We start from the raw sequence: 16,493 nt of genomic DNA on the forward strand, positions 1-16,493 counted from the left end.
TACGCTACTACACGTGTCTTTACTCTAACAACCAATTAACACGATACTACTCCACGGCTTTGCATCCCCTCAGGGTTCCCACGTGGGAAATGGTGTAATTTTTTTCGCCCTCCGGACGCCAAAAGAAAAAAAAACATGGCGAAACATGCGCATGGCAAGCGTCACCATACCGCCCTGTTTAGGGCGGTATGGTGACGTTCGCCATGCGCATCACTTCCAAGTCGTGCTGTGAAAATCTATTACGGCAGTCTTCTCAGGATACCAGTCAAGCGCAGTCATTGGGTCAGCCTGTTTCAGACCCGCCGGTGCTGCGCTACTCAGAGCAGGCTCGCATGACGCTCCAGCCTGGCCGCGACATTCCACTTCGTCAACGGTACAGAACCGGGCCTTCCTGCACAGCGCGAAGCCCCAGTTTAACACGTTGATATGCATGCACACAGCGCCGAAGCAATCTGAAGCACACCGAACCGCTGTTATTTACGAAAAAAATGGTACAAGTTTTGATTCCGAACATTTCAGCATGAATACGTATAGGATTTAGGGGGTTTGAACTCAGGACGTGTCCAATATAGGAAGCACTGACTGTAACTCAAAGATACAAAGTTTGTTTGTTTTTCTGTATCACATGGAAAAAATGCCATTTCTGCTTTTATGGAGAAAAAGGCAGACACTAAACAATCTAAGTCTGCTTCGCAATACTGAAATTTCCACTTCTCAAAAGTTCATATTAAAAGTTCGGAAGAATCTCGACACCTCGAAAGTTCGCTCTGAAATTCCGAAGGTTGTCCCCCCTTCAACCGTAGCAGTAGTAAAGACAGAAAAGACTTTTTTTATTCGGCCAAAACTACAAGCCCAGCCTGTTGACTGCTTGGGCGACCAGTCTGCCGTGTTCTTTTTCCCTTTCAGGGCCAAGCCAGTCGCGCCAGGTGGTGATGGACATGGATAGGGATACGAGCCGGATAGCTCAGCCGCCGGGCTGTAGAAGAGGCAATGAGGTAAATTAGCATATGCCGCGTGGCCGTAAGAACGGGTGGCGGATCCATAGCGATAGAGAAATGGGAAGAAGGGCGTTCATTTGAATGTACCGTAGAAATTCAGCCTCCGGCACGGGGAGTGACGGATGAGGCGGTAGGTAGAGGCGCTTCTCCAGACGGAGCTTGAAGTAGACCTCATTTATGGTGTGGCGCAGCAGGAGCCTCCCACCTCCCTCCGAGTGCCCGGGCCAGGGGATCAACGGTGCCCGGTAAAGAGTGCCACGAGCGAGTTGGTGGGCTAAAACTCTTTCCCGCCAGTACCGGAATGTCCGGGGACCCGTGCAACGTAGGAAAACGGTGGATAGCGTTCACTTGCACTAGTGTTGCAGGGACCCTGTAAACATAGAAGTGATGACGTCCATGTACGTAACTGACCCTTTTGAAGGTGTTAGCAGGGGACATACATGTACACCCTTGACCCTGAAAGGGTTAACCGGGGCCAAAAGGGCCCGAGTAAACGCCTGTAACAGGGCTTTCATGGCGCGAACAAAACTTCTAGTCATGCTACTCATGAAGGTCACACACTCAGCAGTGTAAAAAAGCAGAGACACACAGGGCAGCCACAGCTTTCGTTGAAAGGTTTGTTTTATTGTTACTTCTGTGCCACGACAACACAGGAACAGGAGGAAAAAAAAAAAACTGGAGCAAAGGGAAGAAGTGCTGGGGCCAAAAGGGGAGAGGAAGGTTGAGGGATAACCAGACGGAAACAAACAGCTAGCGTGGAGAAGAAAGAGAGAGAGAGAAAGAGAACGGGAAAAAAAGCCCTTTTTTTTCTAAACACCCTCTCGAAATACCGTGAGGCTGAAAAAACTGTACAAGGCTTCTTTGTTTTGACTAAAAGCCCACCTTCCTATGTACACGTCGTCCTATGAAAAGGAGAAAAACAACAAAGAAAAAAAAACTCGCCAAAAAGAACAAAAAAGAGACGCCTATGTATATGTGTATGTATAAAACAAAGGGAAGCCACGAGGAGAGAAGAGGAAACAATACAAGTCGCACGTCCAACCAAAAAATATACAATATGTACACACGGCACCGAACGAAAAGGGGGGAAAAAAAGTAAAATGTTGAGAGCTACAGGGAGGGGAAGACGGGGGGAAGGAGTAGTTTTCTTTCGTGCCCGTTTTCTTTGCAGGGAGACAACAACACAGGTCGAAAGGGCCGCGTTCAAACAATGCTGCAACGTCGTTCAATCCATCCTGTCGTGACATCAGGCAATGGCAATGGAAATTTTGCACACCTCGTGGAAAAATGAAACGAGAACACGAAAATAGCATGATCTCCTTCCGCGCGAGTGAAATTGTCGCCTGGCTTCATTACAATAACAAAGATTAAGAATGTGTCTTTCCAAATACACCACATATTTTCGTGTTCTCGTTTCATTCGCCTATGACTGTACATAACACATCGCCCGTTTCGCACGAGATGACATTTTTTCACTCTTTTCAAGAGGGGGTGGCGACAACATGACTACGCTTGAACATCTTACTGCCAGTTTTACAAAAGTTGCAGAGAGCCTATTTGTGAAAACACCGCCGTAACATTTCCTTCTAGCAATAACCCTTTGCACCGTAAACACAGAATCAGTGTCAGACACACCACAGCATATAAAATCAACATTCCACCCAACTGCAGAAAGTCATCTGCTGGTGCCTTTCACAACAATAAAAAAATACCGTATTTCCCCAATTCTAAGCATCCCCCTTCCTCACGTCAGCAAGGATGAAGTTTGAACAGGTATGCGAGTAGAATCTAAGCACCTCTCCGTACTGTTTTAGACACTACAGGCGTGGAAAAAAAAAAAAGCGCTGCTTATAATGAGAAAAATACGGTACGACCCATCAGCAAGCATGATCAGAGGCATGCTCAGAAAGTGACAAAATGCTTCTAAAATGAAAAGAAGCTCTTGCTTTTGGGTGTTGCACAAGTGGTAGGTAGCTCTTTGCAGACCCCTTAATAACGATGCACAAGCAAAAATTTTGCCACGGCAGCGAGGGGCACAGACAAATGTGTAACAGCAAAAGAAGAATTTCAACAAGTTACCATTCCTTCAGAAGAAGCACGTGGCATCAAGGGACCCGACAATGTGTGCACAAAATGTGCGAAAAACGGCCTGACTGGATAGCAATCACCAAGCTAATGTCTTTTTCATTGCTACGCCAAGCTTCTATTCTTTGCGCTACACTAAAAAAAGACTGCTTCATTAAGAAATTGAGACAAACAGAAAAAGACCAGAAATATAAACACTGCAGGATGGCCATAAAAATTGAAAAGTGCAGCTCGCGTGTTTTAAAAGGGGTGAACAATTTCGAAATTGAAAAAAAAGGCACTCGTCAGCGGCACTCGAAATAGTTTCACTAAACTTCACTAATGCAGACGATACACATAAACATTCAGACTCGGATTCTCCATGTTTTGAGAGATGTGTGATAAAAAAAATGTACATGTTCAGGCAGGCACTGCGGATAATTTTCAGTCAACGCATGTCCAGACTTGTTTGTGCCTATTCAGTGAAAATTCGCCCCATTTTGCAGTACTAGCAAGAAAAGGTTTCACAACTACGGCAATTTTTGCCATAATGACAATGATCACCCCCACTGCATGCTGCCTGTTCTAGGCCCTGTTTGACATTAAGATCTGCAGTTTAAACTTACTATGTGTGAAGTACTTTGCTAGTACTTTTATCAGTACTTTACCAGTACTTCACTTTATCAGTACTTTACCAGTACTTCACTTTACCAGTACTTCGTTTTATCAGTACTTTACCAGTACTTTACCAGTACCAATACTTTATCTAAGCATTTATGCCTCAGATTGCCAACTTGATGGAGTTGTGAGGTTTTAAATTATTTTCTTTTAAGTCAAGTGAAACTAAATCTGCAAACCCTGAAACTAAATCTGCAAACCCCTGCATGAAACCCGATTGCGCTGACAGTGGGTGTACTATCGGCGTCAAATGAAACACGAACACGAAAATATGAACCTGAACACACAAATAGCGCGATTTCTTTCCATGCGAGCCAAAATGACGCGTGGCTTGGTAAAAAAAAACAAAGTCGGGAAATGTGGATTTCCAAACATACCAATAGCGTGCCCTTATATGAACTCTACGAACAGTGCTTTTCAATTTTGAACGTTCCGGTTCATATTTTCATGTTTGCGTTTCATTTGACGCGAATAGTACGCTTCCATTCTGCCCAATGCAGGTCACAATTACAAGTAGCGTAGATCTTGACGCTTTGGTGTGCTTACAATGCACACAGCGTTGCTATTCGATGAATTTAAATCCAAGTACAAACTCGCTACGAATAAGGTGAAACGCTCTTGCAAAACGCTAAGAGAAGGCACGACCCAAAATGCTGCATCAAGGCCTCGTGATATCAGGTCTACGATATTCTACACTGTATGCCCATTCGGTACTCAAACTTTGATAGAGTTTGACAAGCTTTGACACAAGCCTCCGAACTCCGTGGTAGAGACTGCGCTTCATGAGAACGAGAAAAAGAGCTCTTAAAATAAAGAACCTTCCTCGAAACGTCCAGTAGAAAAATATCTCGGCCAACAAAGGGCCCCCCTGTCACTCTTTCATGCCCCTAAACGCTACCCATGGTTCTCTAAAGGCTCATTCCATTTGGCACATTTGCATAACCCTGCACAGACCATTTCAAGGCACTCGTGGACTTCTAGGCCGGCTGACTGTTTATACCCCACACCATCACAGCCATGGTGCAACAATGGCTATTAAAGCTCGCTCGTTAAGTATGAAAGTAGGCGACAACTAACGAGCCCAGTAACATCAGGAGTGACAACATGCGCGTTTCGATACTTGCGAGTGCTGTAATTAAGAGACAGCATCACTTTTAATGGTCAGAGCCTAACGACCTTTATCGTTACACAGTCAGCTTTCGCTGTAGTGTAAAGCGGTTAAATACAGCCAACCGAACACCTAATATGCTATGTTGATTGTAAGCCAGGTTAACCACAAAAAACTATTTGCGGAGAAAAAGTCCTGACCACCAACTGCGCTATTTCCCGCCGCATTCAAAGCACAGGGAGTGTCCTCTCCCTATAACTTCTTTCTGTGAAGTTTCTCATTTATATGGATTCCATATGGAATCGATATCATCCATATGGAATCCATATGCATACATATGGAAGCCCATATGGATTTATACGGGCTTCCATATGTACGCGTATATGGAAGCCTATTTAAATTTAAAGACACAATGGTATGCAACTTTGTACTGTTCTTCCAAAGGCACGACAGGCAAAGTCAGTGGGCCCCTTCCCACTCAAGAAAACTAGGCTGGGTGTATTTGCAGCAGAAACGGCAGCTTTTCCCACCGGTACATATACTTTTTTTAAATACAAGAAACGGGATGCCCATTTCAGGTGTAACTTATGAATCAATATGATGAATAAGAGAAATCGCCTAGCACTGCATGACAAGAAAGCTCCATGCCTTTTCACCCTCTTCTGGCTTGTCTTCAAAACCGAGGGAACGTTAAAAAATTAAAAGGAAAAAAAAAATCTTTTGCATGTTGACGCCAATTTCAGTGCTTCAAAAAGGGCGCATTACTGAAGCAACAGCACAATCTAGGGGCCCAGATTTTAGGCCGTGTAAGCTGACTGCGCATCCTCCCAAAACCTCAATTCCTAACAAATGCACACCGACAAAAACCAAGGTAACTCATTACGTCGTCGTTCTCAGTTTGAAGATTCTCCTAGCAGGACCAGCTTTACAGAACGAGTTGGACACTGCAGTGCAAAAGTTTGCCCCAAGACATTAGTATTCCAATTTTGTGAGAAACTTTATGTTGACAGAAACAGTCCTTCACACTAGAAAATATGCAGCAGCGCAGAAACAAAGTGCTGACGTGCTGACGTAGCTACAGCTATTTAGCCGACTGAAATCAGTAAAATAAGTTCAGTTCATAAACAACTTAAACATTTATCGAATGGCGAGGGCACCGTCTTCACTTTGTCCTATAAATATTTTTCAAATGGATCTAGAAAACTGCGAAACTTGAAATTTGAACCTCTCACTAGGGCACTGCGTAAAAGCTATCAATCTGCTCTCTGCTACACCCCTCATGGTGTTAAGAGCAGGCAAAATTTATACAATACTCTGTTGCAGTGCCAACATCTTATGCTCATGACTCACAGAACTAATGCACTCATAACAATTTCATGTAGAAAATGACTCAACGTGTCAATTTTTGTCACCTGGATGTGCTTGAAATTGACAGATGCACGTTTGAGCAACCCGACACCATTAACCGTTTTTTCTATTTCACCCCCATGCGATTCCTGTCCTTTAATCTACACATGAAAAAAAAAAAAAAAAATTCGAGGACAAAAGCCACACCAACAAAGCTATCGGAGGTTTAAACCAATTCGGAATAAATAAAATGGGCACTAGGCCAAAAACAGTTCTAGAAAAAAGCCAATTTGATGTCGATTAAAAAATGTAAAATTTATTTTATTTTATTTTTTCCCCCAACCATAAACTGTTTATTTCACCCCCACCTAAAGTTACCTTCACACCATGGAACCTTGTTTAAAATTTGCGCGAGACAGTGTTCTTGTCATAAATTTGCAAACTTTTGTTGCTGCCATTTCTTTTCGCCCTCGTCCCAACCAAATCTGTTGCAACGCATTCTCATTCAAACAGGCTGGCCAAGCAACTAAGAAGAACACACCCAACCTTGCGCCCAACTCCCTGTCAAAGAAAACAAAAGACAAAAAAGAAAAAAAGAAAATCGTATGCCACAAATCGACAACAGCTGTAACAAAACAAGAAAACGCACAGGAGACGGGAAAAAGAGAACCGACAGAAGAGAAAAACGGAGAGGGGGGGGGGGGAGGTGGACAGGCACTCGCAGACTTCTCCGGAACTCCTTGCAGATCAAATAAATAACACAGAGGGGGGTGGAAACTCCTTGAGAAGGAGAGGTAGCTGGTGGGAAGCTATAATACAAGAGGTAATAATAATAATAATATAATAATAATAATAATAGCATTATAGAACAACAAGCAACAATGGCGCCAACGCGGCCGGAAAAACACAGCTCCCTTTGTGTGTGGTCCCCCGGCCGCAAGTTTGCGCCGGGAAACGAGTTGTGTCCACGCACGCACCCCACGCAGAAGACGGCAGCTTCTTCTTCTTCTTCTTCTTTTCGAGAAGAAGCACATCGGTACGTATCACAGTCCACAGCGTCTCTACTCGACACAGAAAAAAAAAAAAAAAAAAAAGAGGGGGGAGGGGGTGAGGGAGCATGTACACCTTATCGCGAAATTGAAACACAGTCTTTTCTTCTTTTTTTTTTTTTCTTCGCTTCCTAGCGAAAAAAACCGGGACTTGGCTTGGTTTTGCTGCCGAAGCAAAAATAACTAACACACAATTGAAGATAACAGGGCTATGGCGAACAACACACAGCGCGGCAGGATCCCTCATTTTTCCCACTTCATCAGCGTCACCTGACGCGCACAAAGTTTCACCAGTGCTGCACGCTACTTGTGAGAAAGCTTCCTCGTTGTGGCGGCGGCTCACGGACGGCCGTCGTCTTTGTTCTTGCGTTGCCGGCTCACGGGTGGTGGAACTTCCAGCTTGGCCGTTGGTTGATCGCAGACGTCGAAAGTATCAGCCTCAAAGCGTTGACCCCTGGCGACGGTCTTTCTTGAAGTTATGCGATTTTCCACGGCTCATTCGTGTTGCTAGCCAAAGCCAGCGTTCAAGCCGCCAGACGGGTCCAAAAAAGCTGGTCATCATCCCAATGAATAAGGCACTGGGCTTTTTTTGCAGTTAAGGATTACGGCGAATTTGCAGGCTTGGTTAACAAGCATCTCCGCAAAGAGTGGGAGAGGCATAGCCACTGGGATGTAGTGGGGTGCCTTGCTTTCAGTTTAGGGTGGCACTTCTTCAATCTCCATACAACAGCCAATTTTTGCAGCTTTGGCCATCAAGACAACTCGCCACGAAGGTCATGTCAGATGCAGGGTCGTCAAGGCAAGGGCTTTATGTCAACCATCCCAACGCACCCTTGATGGCTTCAGAAGATACTCCTTGACCTTCACAGGTTACTTCCGACGCCTACAGCTGGGATTACAAATCCAGCCAGGATGCTGCCTGCTGCCGCCATTTACGACAACTAGTGCGGCTGAACTTTCGACGTCGCGTGCCTTCCAACAAATGTGACACAAACAGCGCGGGGTATGACGGTGACCGGCCCCTTCGGCTGCTCACACGTAGACCGGGTGCTGCCGGTCGACACCGTCCTCGCCGCCCTGCTGCGCCTCCGAGATGCCCAGGGCGGCGCCCGTGCCCGCCCGCACCGGGTACGCCTGCCCCCCGTCGTCGAAGAAGCGCCGGAAGGTGAACTCGAAGAAGGCGTGCTCGGGGTGCCGGCCGTTGGGCTCGGGCGGGCCCGGCGCGGGCTTGTCGAGCACCAGGTCGTCGACGGGGTCGAAGTTGGACGTGTCGGACGGGTAGCGGATGTTGGGAATGTAGGGGGCCGGCTTGTTGCGCAGGCCGGCCTCGAAGTCCACCGAGGCGAAGAACGGGTGCACTTTGATCTCGTCGGCGCCGTTGCGGCCGAGCCGCTTCTCGGCGCCGCAGCACAGCCGCAATATCAGGTCGGTGCTCTCGGGGGACAGCTGCGCCATCTTGGGGATCTGCAGCGTTGTCTCCCAGTTGAGCACCTGCCGGGGGGGAGAGAACCGAAGTGCCGCCGTTACTTCTGCTGGACTCGCTGCCGTTTGTGGGAAGTTTCTGTGCGAAAGAAGCCCAGTCAACACTGGCCAATACAGCCGTTAACTAAGGCAAGCCACAGTCCCTACAAATTTACCCAGTCTGTTGTCCAGGCCAGTATTTCATTACAGCGGTGTGTCATCGCAACAATGACCAAACCAACTTTTCATTCCGCTCGTGCCGGCCCTTTTTGGGCACTTTTCCAAGAACTTTGCTATTATTTTGATTGATCTTTCCTAAGCTATTTGTTTCATTGCATTTTTTCTCACCGGAATAATTTTTCCTGGGAATTTAAAATTGAAAAAGTAGCGTCATCTGCTCGCACGTCACTGCTTGCTGTGCTCGTCTGTGCGCTGTGGTGAGCAGGCAATCTGAGGCTTTCCACGGCTGGTCAGCCATCTCGTGTTAGCGTGCCATCCATCGGCCGCTTGAGGGAAAAAAAAAAATTGCAACTGCTCCGCTATACGCCAAGCCCCATTAAAGTTGGCTTCACTACTCTACAGCCATACATTGCCGGGAGACCATTTTACCAGGTGCCACACACGCAAAGTAGAAAGGCTTTACCACCTTCTATGAAATATCTCCCCAAAACCCCATGCATCCCTATAAAGCGCTAATTAAAGTCAGCTTCCCAACTGTACACAAATACTTCGCTTGGAAGACGTTTTTCAGGGACAATATAGGCGGTCCTGCATGAAAATATGAAGGTCTTATGCTGAATTTTACCTCCATGAAATGCCACCCCATAACAAGCCTCTTCAACTTCAGGTTTACTACTAGCATACCCGACTGCATTTCTGGGAAGACACCTTTCCAGGGGCGATATATTGACACGTTAAGGCCCTAGCGCCTTTTTCGTAAGCAACAAATGTGGGACACTTCGAGTGTCACACGCTGACAGATGGTTTTCATCGCTGAGTCTACGTTTACACACGTAAAGCATGCTTAAGCATTCAAAGAAACTACCGTAGGCATGTTACTCGTTCCCATCAACGGATGGCCACGCACACACCATGCGCTGCTCCACAAATTGAAGCGCGACAAACACAGCGACAGGAAGACGAACTATGTAATAAGTGCTTGTCCCGTCATTGTTTGCCACGCTCTAACAAGTATCGTGCTCTAACTCGCCCAACCACGCGCTTTACCTTGTACTGAGTTTCGCCCGGAGTGTTGGCCAGGAACGGCGGTTGGCCCACCAGCATCTCGTACAGAATGACGCCAACGCTCCACCAGTCACACGACTGGCCGTAGCCTGCAAGGTGACAAAAAGTGGACATCAAGTTACGCAGGTACATCGCTTGTATCAAGCCCCTTCCCATTCCCGAAACTTGGGCACTTTGAAAGAAGCAGCTAGGCACCATTTCTTCTGCCTAAAGCACTGGTAACGAACACTATGATGAGGTACCTGGCAGGCTGGACGCGTCCCTCCAGAAGCCCCAACACATCACTCAATTATTCTACTTTTTGAACGCAGTAATTGGCGAGTCCTTTAGCAAGTGCTGGTGCTCACCTGATCCTCCGGGCCTATCGGCTTGCTTGCTCGTCGCATAGAGCACGCTTTGCACGCTACCACATCTGTGCACCTTACACACATATAGGAAGCCAGAACTTATCGTTTTAGATTACACGTTTTTAATGTGATGGCGTTTATTACTCTAACTCCCCAAGCTCCTTCCAAAAATGGACGCTAGTGTTTACTTGACGGAGGACCAACCAAATCAGTGCCGTCGCCAGTCTCAGTTTTGAATGATACTGACACTTGTTAGTGTCAGTGCAAATTTCCTGCACAGATAAGTTTTAACAACAAAAACAAATTATGGCAGGAGTTAAAGGTACAGTCTTTGTTCTTTCGGTAACATTGACACGGCCACAGACTGACATTTTGCAGGCAGGCACGCAGGCTATGGACCATCACGTAGCAATGGACATTATTAAAGAAAAAAATTTTAAAAAAGAAGCTTACTGCCGCCTTTTACCTCGAAATAGTTGAAACTTTGGATGGTTGGTAGTACCCAACTTTGAGGGGGGGAAAAAAAAACAAGAAAAACGACTGTGCATTAGATTCAACGGGAAGAGCAGTAAGCAAACACGTCCACAAGTGCTTGCCAACTCTTCCCGTCTGATGCCGCCATTTTCTTTCATTCTCTACCTAGTCCTGTATTTTGCAACTTGCAAGTGGCAAGCAAACAGAAGAAGGACTGAACCTCTGGCCCTGCACTCATGTCAGCCATTAAAACCAGGGGCCACTCACCATGCCTGGCCAGCACCTCGGGTGCGATGTAGTTGGGCGTGCCCACGAGTGACTGCGCGAGGAAGCGCTGCTGCTCTTGCTTGCGGCGCCGCTCCAGCGGCTTGCTCTTGGTACAGGAGCAGTCCTCCGACCAGTTCTTGTCCGGCTCCATTGAGTCCTGGCGCGCGTGCTCGCCTGCAAGGCGCACACACAGGCGTTTCAATCAACTGCACATTCCATGACGGCCGGACAAAATTGAGTGCTCACAAGTACGGAACCTTTTTTTCCCCCCTTTTTTGGAAAGCATTTTTGCTGCACTAGGAATCATTGCCTGCAAGGGTAAGCAGCGCAGGAGAGTGTCAATTACAAGCAGGAGCTTTGTGGGGAAAGACATTCAAAATGATGGGGCACATGTTGGTCTGTGAAAAGAAAACAGAAGCGACACTTTGGCACATTGCATTGGAAGGTTAAAGGAGCCATGAAGAGAAATTACAACTTCGTTTAATTTGAAAGAACTAGGATACCATTCCGTATCTCACTCAGCTCCATTACGGCCACAAAAGATGTTTTTTTAAAGAAAAAAAAAAAAGCAAGAAGTATTTAAAAACTTTCAAATTTTGCGCCACAGTTACGTGTTATGAGCAAGAATGACGTCATACGGGCCAACAATAAAACATAATTTTCAGTGCGTTAACTGCACGTTACCATTCAAGGGACGCGGTCAAATGGAACTAGAGGCCCCATTACAGACGTCCAGTCATGTGTCGTCGCGACAGGTCAGTTAGGCGGCCGCCAATCGCACAAACAAGGTTCCATGATGTCATAGAAAAGTTGCGGGAAATTGGCTAGGCGTTCGCGACTGCTTCACACGTTTTCTTCAGTATCTCCGTTATTTGTTCGAAGATTGCGATGATATTGGTATCATTGTTATCGAGAATAAGCATTCTTTCTAATAAACCCAACTTTTATTTTGTCTTCATGGCTCCGTTAATGTACCCGTACAGATCTATATGCTGGAAATGTCTGCCTTTCTAGACGAGTAAACTACAAGGCCGTAGAGGTAATTAAATCAAGATTGGAATGCTGGCGGAGGAGACGCAAAGATGTGAATACAGTGCAGAACAGCTACTAGCTGGTTTTCCACGTAGAAACGTCAACATGCGCACACAGACCGGAAAAAAGAAAAAATTTGAAAATGAAGTGTCCTGTCCGTGTGCGCAATTCTAAAACTTTCCGTTGTAAAACTCCGCCGTGGTGCGTAACCCCTTCCGGTTGCTACCATGTGACACGTGACAGGTCAGCACGTGACACGGTCAGCCCAGTTCCCACGCTATGGAACGTAGCCTGTCGCGTCAAACAGCATGTTTGAGTGTGTTTCTGCTTGGGTGAAATTTTTTGTTCGCATTCACATTGCGATCCCAAAACGTACATGTTTCTGGGCTAACACGCAGTGCTGCTTTGCTATACTGGCTGCAACCACAGTTTGGAGTGATCTTCGAACGAAAAGAGGCATTTGTTCAGTCTCCCCAGGAACCCATCAAACCTTCAAGAAAGGCGGCCGCCCTCTTTGTGGAGATGGGTTATATTGGGCAATAGAAGATTTTTTAACTTGACCGTGGCAACAACAACTAATTCGCGTGTGCCCCTCACTGTTACAGGGATGCACTCCTACTGGAGATGACAGCTGTCGCCTGCTTTAACCCTGCGGATGAAACAAGCACCCGCGCCCCACTTTTTCACACAAAACTGTCGACGATTGTTGCTTGTACCCTACTATTCTATTTGCGTTAAAAGAAGTGCATCGGCTGGCTTTTGAGTTTATCTTTCCCATGGGAGAACTCCTGCTCTAGTTTGGAGGTTTTGCTATCTTGCAAGCAGCCATCAGAGGCTGCTGGGAGTACAATTCAAAAAGGATTTTTCCTGGCCTAATCGGGAAGCATTTGGTTAAACAACAAAATTCAAGCAGCGCAGACGTGACTACCCACGTTTCTTCCATACGCTTTTTCTTTATTTCACTATTTATTTTGCACATAGGCAGGTAAGTTACCTGGCAAGGAAGTCATCACTGCACAGCTTCTAAAGTAATTTTCTCTTACTATTATAAAAATAAAATCCCAGCACGTGTGAACAGAGACCGCAAGTGAATGATCAAGCAGGCGTTTTTGTCATACACCACCTCGCTTGGCTTCGCTGGCCCAGCCCACAGCATCAGCTTCAGTACAGAAGTTTTCGCACATAAAGCGCGTAAATATCAATGTTCAAGCCTGCCACATCAGCTTAGATTACAAAATTTCTGCTCAACGCGCGCAAAAACAATCTGTTTGCATTCTGTGAACGGCGAAATACCACATTGCGAACCAGTACCCTGCAGACAAATGAATCCACCACCGCCCGATGAAGTGCACAGTCTCAAAAATGTAAGGTATACTAAATTGCAGCCCAAGTTGACATTTCAAAATTTCAGAAAGTTTTCGCGGCATCTAATAACTTCAGTTATGCGTGCTTTGTTCATCTTAGCTTCGAGCATCGTTGATATTTTCGCAAGTTTACGTATCATACCTGTGGCCTTTTTCGCCCCTCCCAAGCATTGTATGGATGGTACGACCATCAAATATATATACAGTTAAACCTCGATGTAACGAAGTCGGTAAAATTCGTAATTTACTTCGTTACATTGAAATTTCGCTACATTGAAATTCGCGGTTATAATGAAGTGTTCATCCCGTGAAGCGTTTCCTGAAAAAGAAAAGTGGCGCGCATACACGGCCGGCGCACTGTTTCTGTTTCTATCGGTGCTTAATCGTCTACGCGGGCATCAGCGTGATCCGCATGGAGCGTTTTCTTCCCGAAAAAACGCGCACCGCAAGCCACAGGCGCGCTGACGCAGCCGCGGAGACCACCCGCGCGATGCGGGTAGCTCCAGCGACCGATTCTAACCGCTCGCTGAAACGCAACTCGAGGGGCAAACGAGAGGGGTATGCGAGAAAAAAAGCGAATAACTTGGGCGAAATTTTCACTGTAAAACGTCATACGCGCCGCTTACGAGAGCGCCCATCAAATATCCTTCGCGGCGGCCTTGTCGTCTAGCCAGCCGGCATCCCCGAGCGCTTCGAAGCTCCCGCCATAGGGTGAGCGCCTCCCCATTGGCGAAACTGGTCAGGCTCCTCCCACTGCTGCGCGCAGCGCGAGTCACTTCCCGCCGCCGGCACGCAATCGCGGACGCCGGTGTGAAAAAAAAAAACGCGCGTGCAAGGCTCATAAAGATTCACAAATGCTTGCTGGGACGACGAAACCCAACAAGCATGAGCGAACTCGAACGAAGTGCAAAGCGGCGGCTTGCGGCGGCGGCGGCAACGCCAGTGGCGATTAGGCTTACCACCGCGAAGGATATTTGATGGGCGCTTTCGTAAGCGGCGCGTGTCACGTTTTACAATGAAAATTTCGCCCACGTTATCCGCTTTTTTTCTCGCAGGCCCCTCTCATATGCCCCTCGAGTTGCGTTTCAGCGAGAGGTTAGAAGCGGTCGCTGGAGCTACCCGCATCGCGCGGGTGGTCTCCGCGGCTGCGTCAGCGCGCCTGTGGCTTGCGGGGCGCGTTTTGCGTTTTTGCAGGGAGAAAACGCTGCGTGCGGTTCACGCTGATGCCGATTAAGCCGTAGACGATTAAGCTCCGACAGAAACAGTGCGCCAGCCGTGTATGCACGCCACGCAGTTTCTAGGCAAGGGACTTAATCAAAGACTCCGTGGCTGGCTGCATCCGCGACATTGGGCGACCCGTGTCGCCGTTAGCGTTTTATTGGGACCCCATTTCGGCGCTTGCGTCTCCCAAAATCTACTTCTACAACTTAAATATCGTGCCTCGTTCTCCATGAAACTTCGTTACATTGAAATTTCGGCAAACGGGACTTCGTTACACAGAGGGTGAAAATACATGGTGTGCATACACTTGAAGTTACAAAAAATTCCGTGGTTCGTTACATCGAGGGTTTCGTTACATTGAAGTTCGTTACATCGAGGTTTAACTGTATATATAAAGCATGCAGGGCAAACATGCTCAGCCATTCACCGGTCAGAGGGGCTCTGTTTTCTAGCAATTCTCGGTGCGTGCAACAACTCGCTGGCACTGCGTTACGTACCCAGTCCACAGCGTCAAGCACGTTAATATTTACGCTCCGAATACCTGCCCCGTGAGATTAAAGCCTGTGGGCCTGCTCTCTACGGCATGCCAAGAAACGAGGCGCACTGCGGTTGTGTACAAGCAAACTCTTTACTTACATCCTCCACCTTGCTGTTGCCCGTCTGGGCATACACACGCACACACACACCAAAACTCCCTGTAGTCCAGTCCCCGCGCGCGTCCCTCCGCACGGTATCACCCCCCACACCGCTCTCCGTGTCCACCAGCGCCACCCCTCGGGCGCTGACGTCTCCAAGTCTTGCGGCCCGGTGGCCACACAGCTGGTGAGGAGGGCGAGGAAAGGGAGCTCGCGTCGAGGGGCTCTGAGCAACACCCTCTAGTCCAGAAGGTATCGTGCCAAGGCGCTTCCCACAAGCCTGAAATTCTGGCACAACCAACTCAAAAGCAAACCCTTTGCTGCCTGTTTACTCCAGAGAGCTGCACAATGAAGCCTCTGCCAAGCCCGCTGATTGGGCTGGCTGTGTGGTGGGAAACCCACAGTTCACGCGAAGCTTTCAGGTGAAATTTTGCAACTGAAATAGACCTAGTAATGTTGTACTGCTCCACCAAATCCCGGGTGCAGGGAGACCTTTACAAAACCTACTGCGCTAAGTACCCTGCTTCACACATCGGGGGATAACAAAAACACGTCGAGGCAATTGGCCAACAAAAATTGGTGGACTTTATGCAAGAGCTTGGCCATGTTCGTGCAATACAAGCGGCAAACTATGAAGACACTTGGACTACCAACCCCCAAATCACGTGAGCACAACTCGACAGAATGTGTTGCATTGAGTAATGAAACAATTTCCCAGACAACTGAGTAGACGAGGAATGCCATATGCAAAGCCCGGTTGGCCACTGTCAAATGCTCTGGATTGAAGTGCATGCCAACCCGTCGCGGTGGCACAGTGGCTATAGTGTTGCGCTGCTGAGCACGAAGACGCGGGTTCCATTCCCGGCCGTGGCGGCCGCTTTTTCGTTGAAGACGAAAAGCAAATGTGCCCAGTGTTCGAAATTTTGCCGCACGTTAAAGATTAAAGATCCCCTGGCGGTCAAAATTGATCCAGAGCCATCCACTATAGCGCGTAAAACCCCAAAATCAATCAAAGTGCATTGCAGCTGAAACGATGGGGCCCTGTAGAATAATCGTGATTATAACCAAAGAGGTGCACGGTTCTAAACTGCAGCTGTTTTCAGAACGTGGTGCTGAACCCCTCTGAGTATTTAATTAGCGTCAAGAGAATTGGCAGAGCAATGCAGTTTATCCTAGCGGACAAAACATGACACACTTTGTTTT

The 16,493-nt window shown here is 47.4% G+C and overlaps 1 protein-coding gene across 1 annotated transcript in view; it reads right to left on the bottom strand.

Annotated features, from left to right (window-relative positions):
* Window positions 1-1,603: 1,603 nt before the first annotated feature.
* The window catches only part of LOC144152674 (uncharacterized), an 89,679-nt gene continuing 74,789 nt past the window's right edge, over window positions 1,604-16,493 (bottom strand). Inside the window, exons 6-8 of the mRNA XM_077684057.1 lie at window positions 11,039-11,212; window positions 9,933-10,039; window positions 1,604-8,735 (exon numbers count right to left, since the gene is read on the bottom strand). Coding sequence (XP_077540183.1) covers window positions 8,277-8,735; window positions 9,933-10,039; window positions 11,039-11,212 — 740 coding nt within the window. The 3' untranslated portion in view covers window positions 1,604-8,276. The remainder of the gene's footprint in view (window positions 8,736-9,932; window positions 10,040-11,038; window positions 11,213-16,493) is intronic.

The sequence above is a fragment of the Haemaphysalis longicornis genome, unplaced genomic scaffold (genome assembly GCF_048455015.1).
Source record: "Haemaphysalis longicornis isolate Haplotype H1 unplaced genomic scaffold, Haemaphysalis longicornis Haplotype H1 scaffold_9, whole genome shotgun sequence".
Classification (NCBI taxonomy): domain Eukaryota; kingdom Metazoa; phylum Arthropoda; class Arachnida; order Ixodida; family Ixodidae; genus Haemaphysalis; species Haemaphysalis longicornis.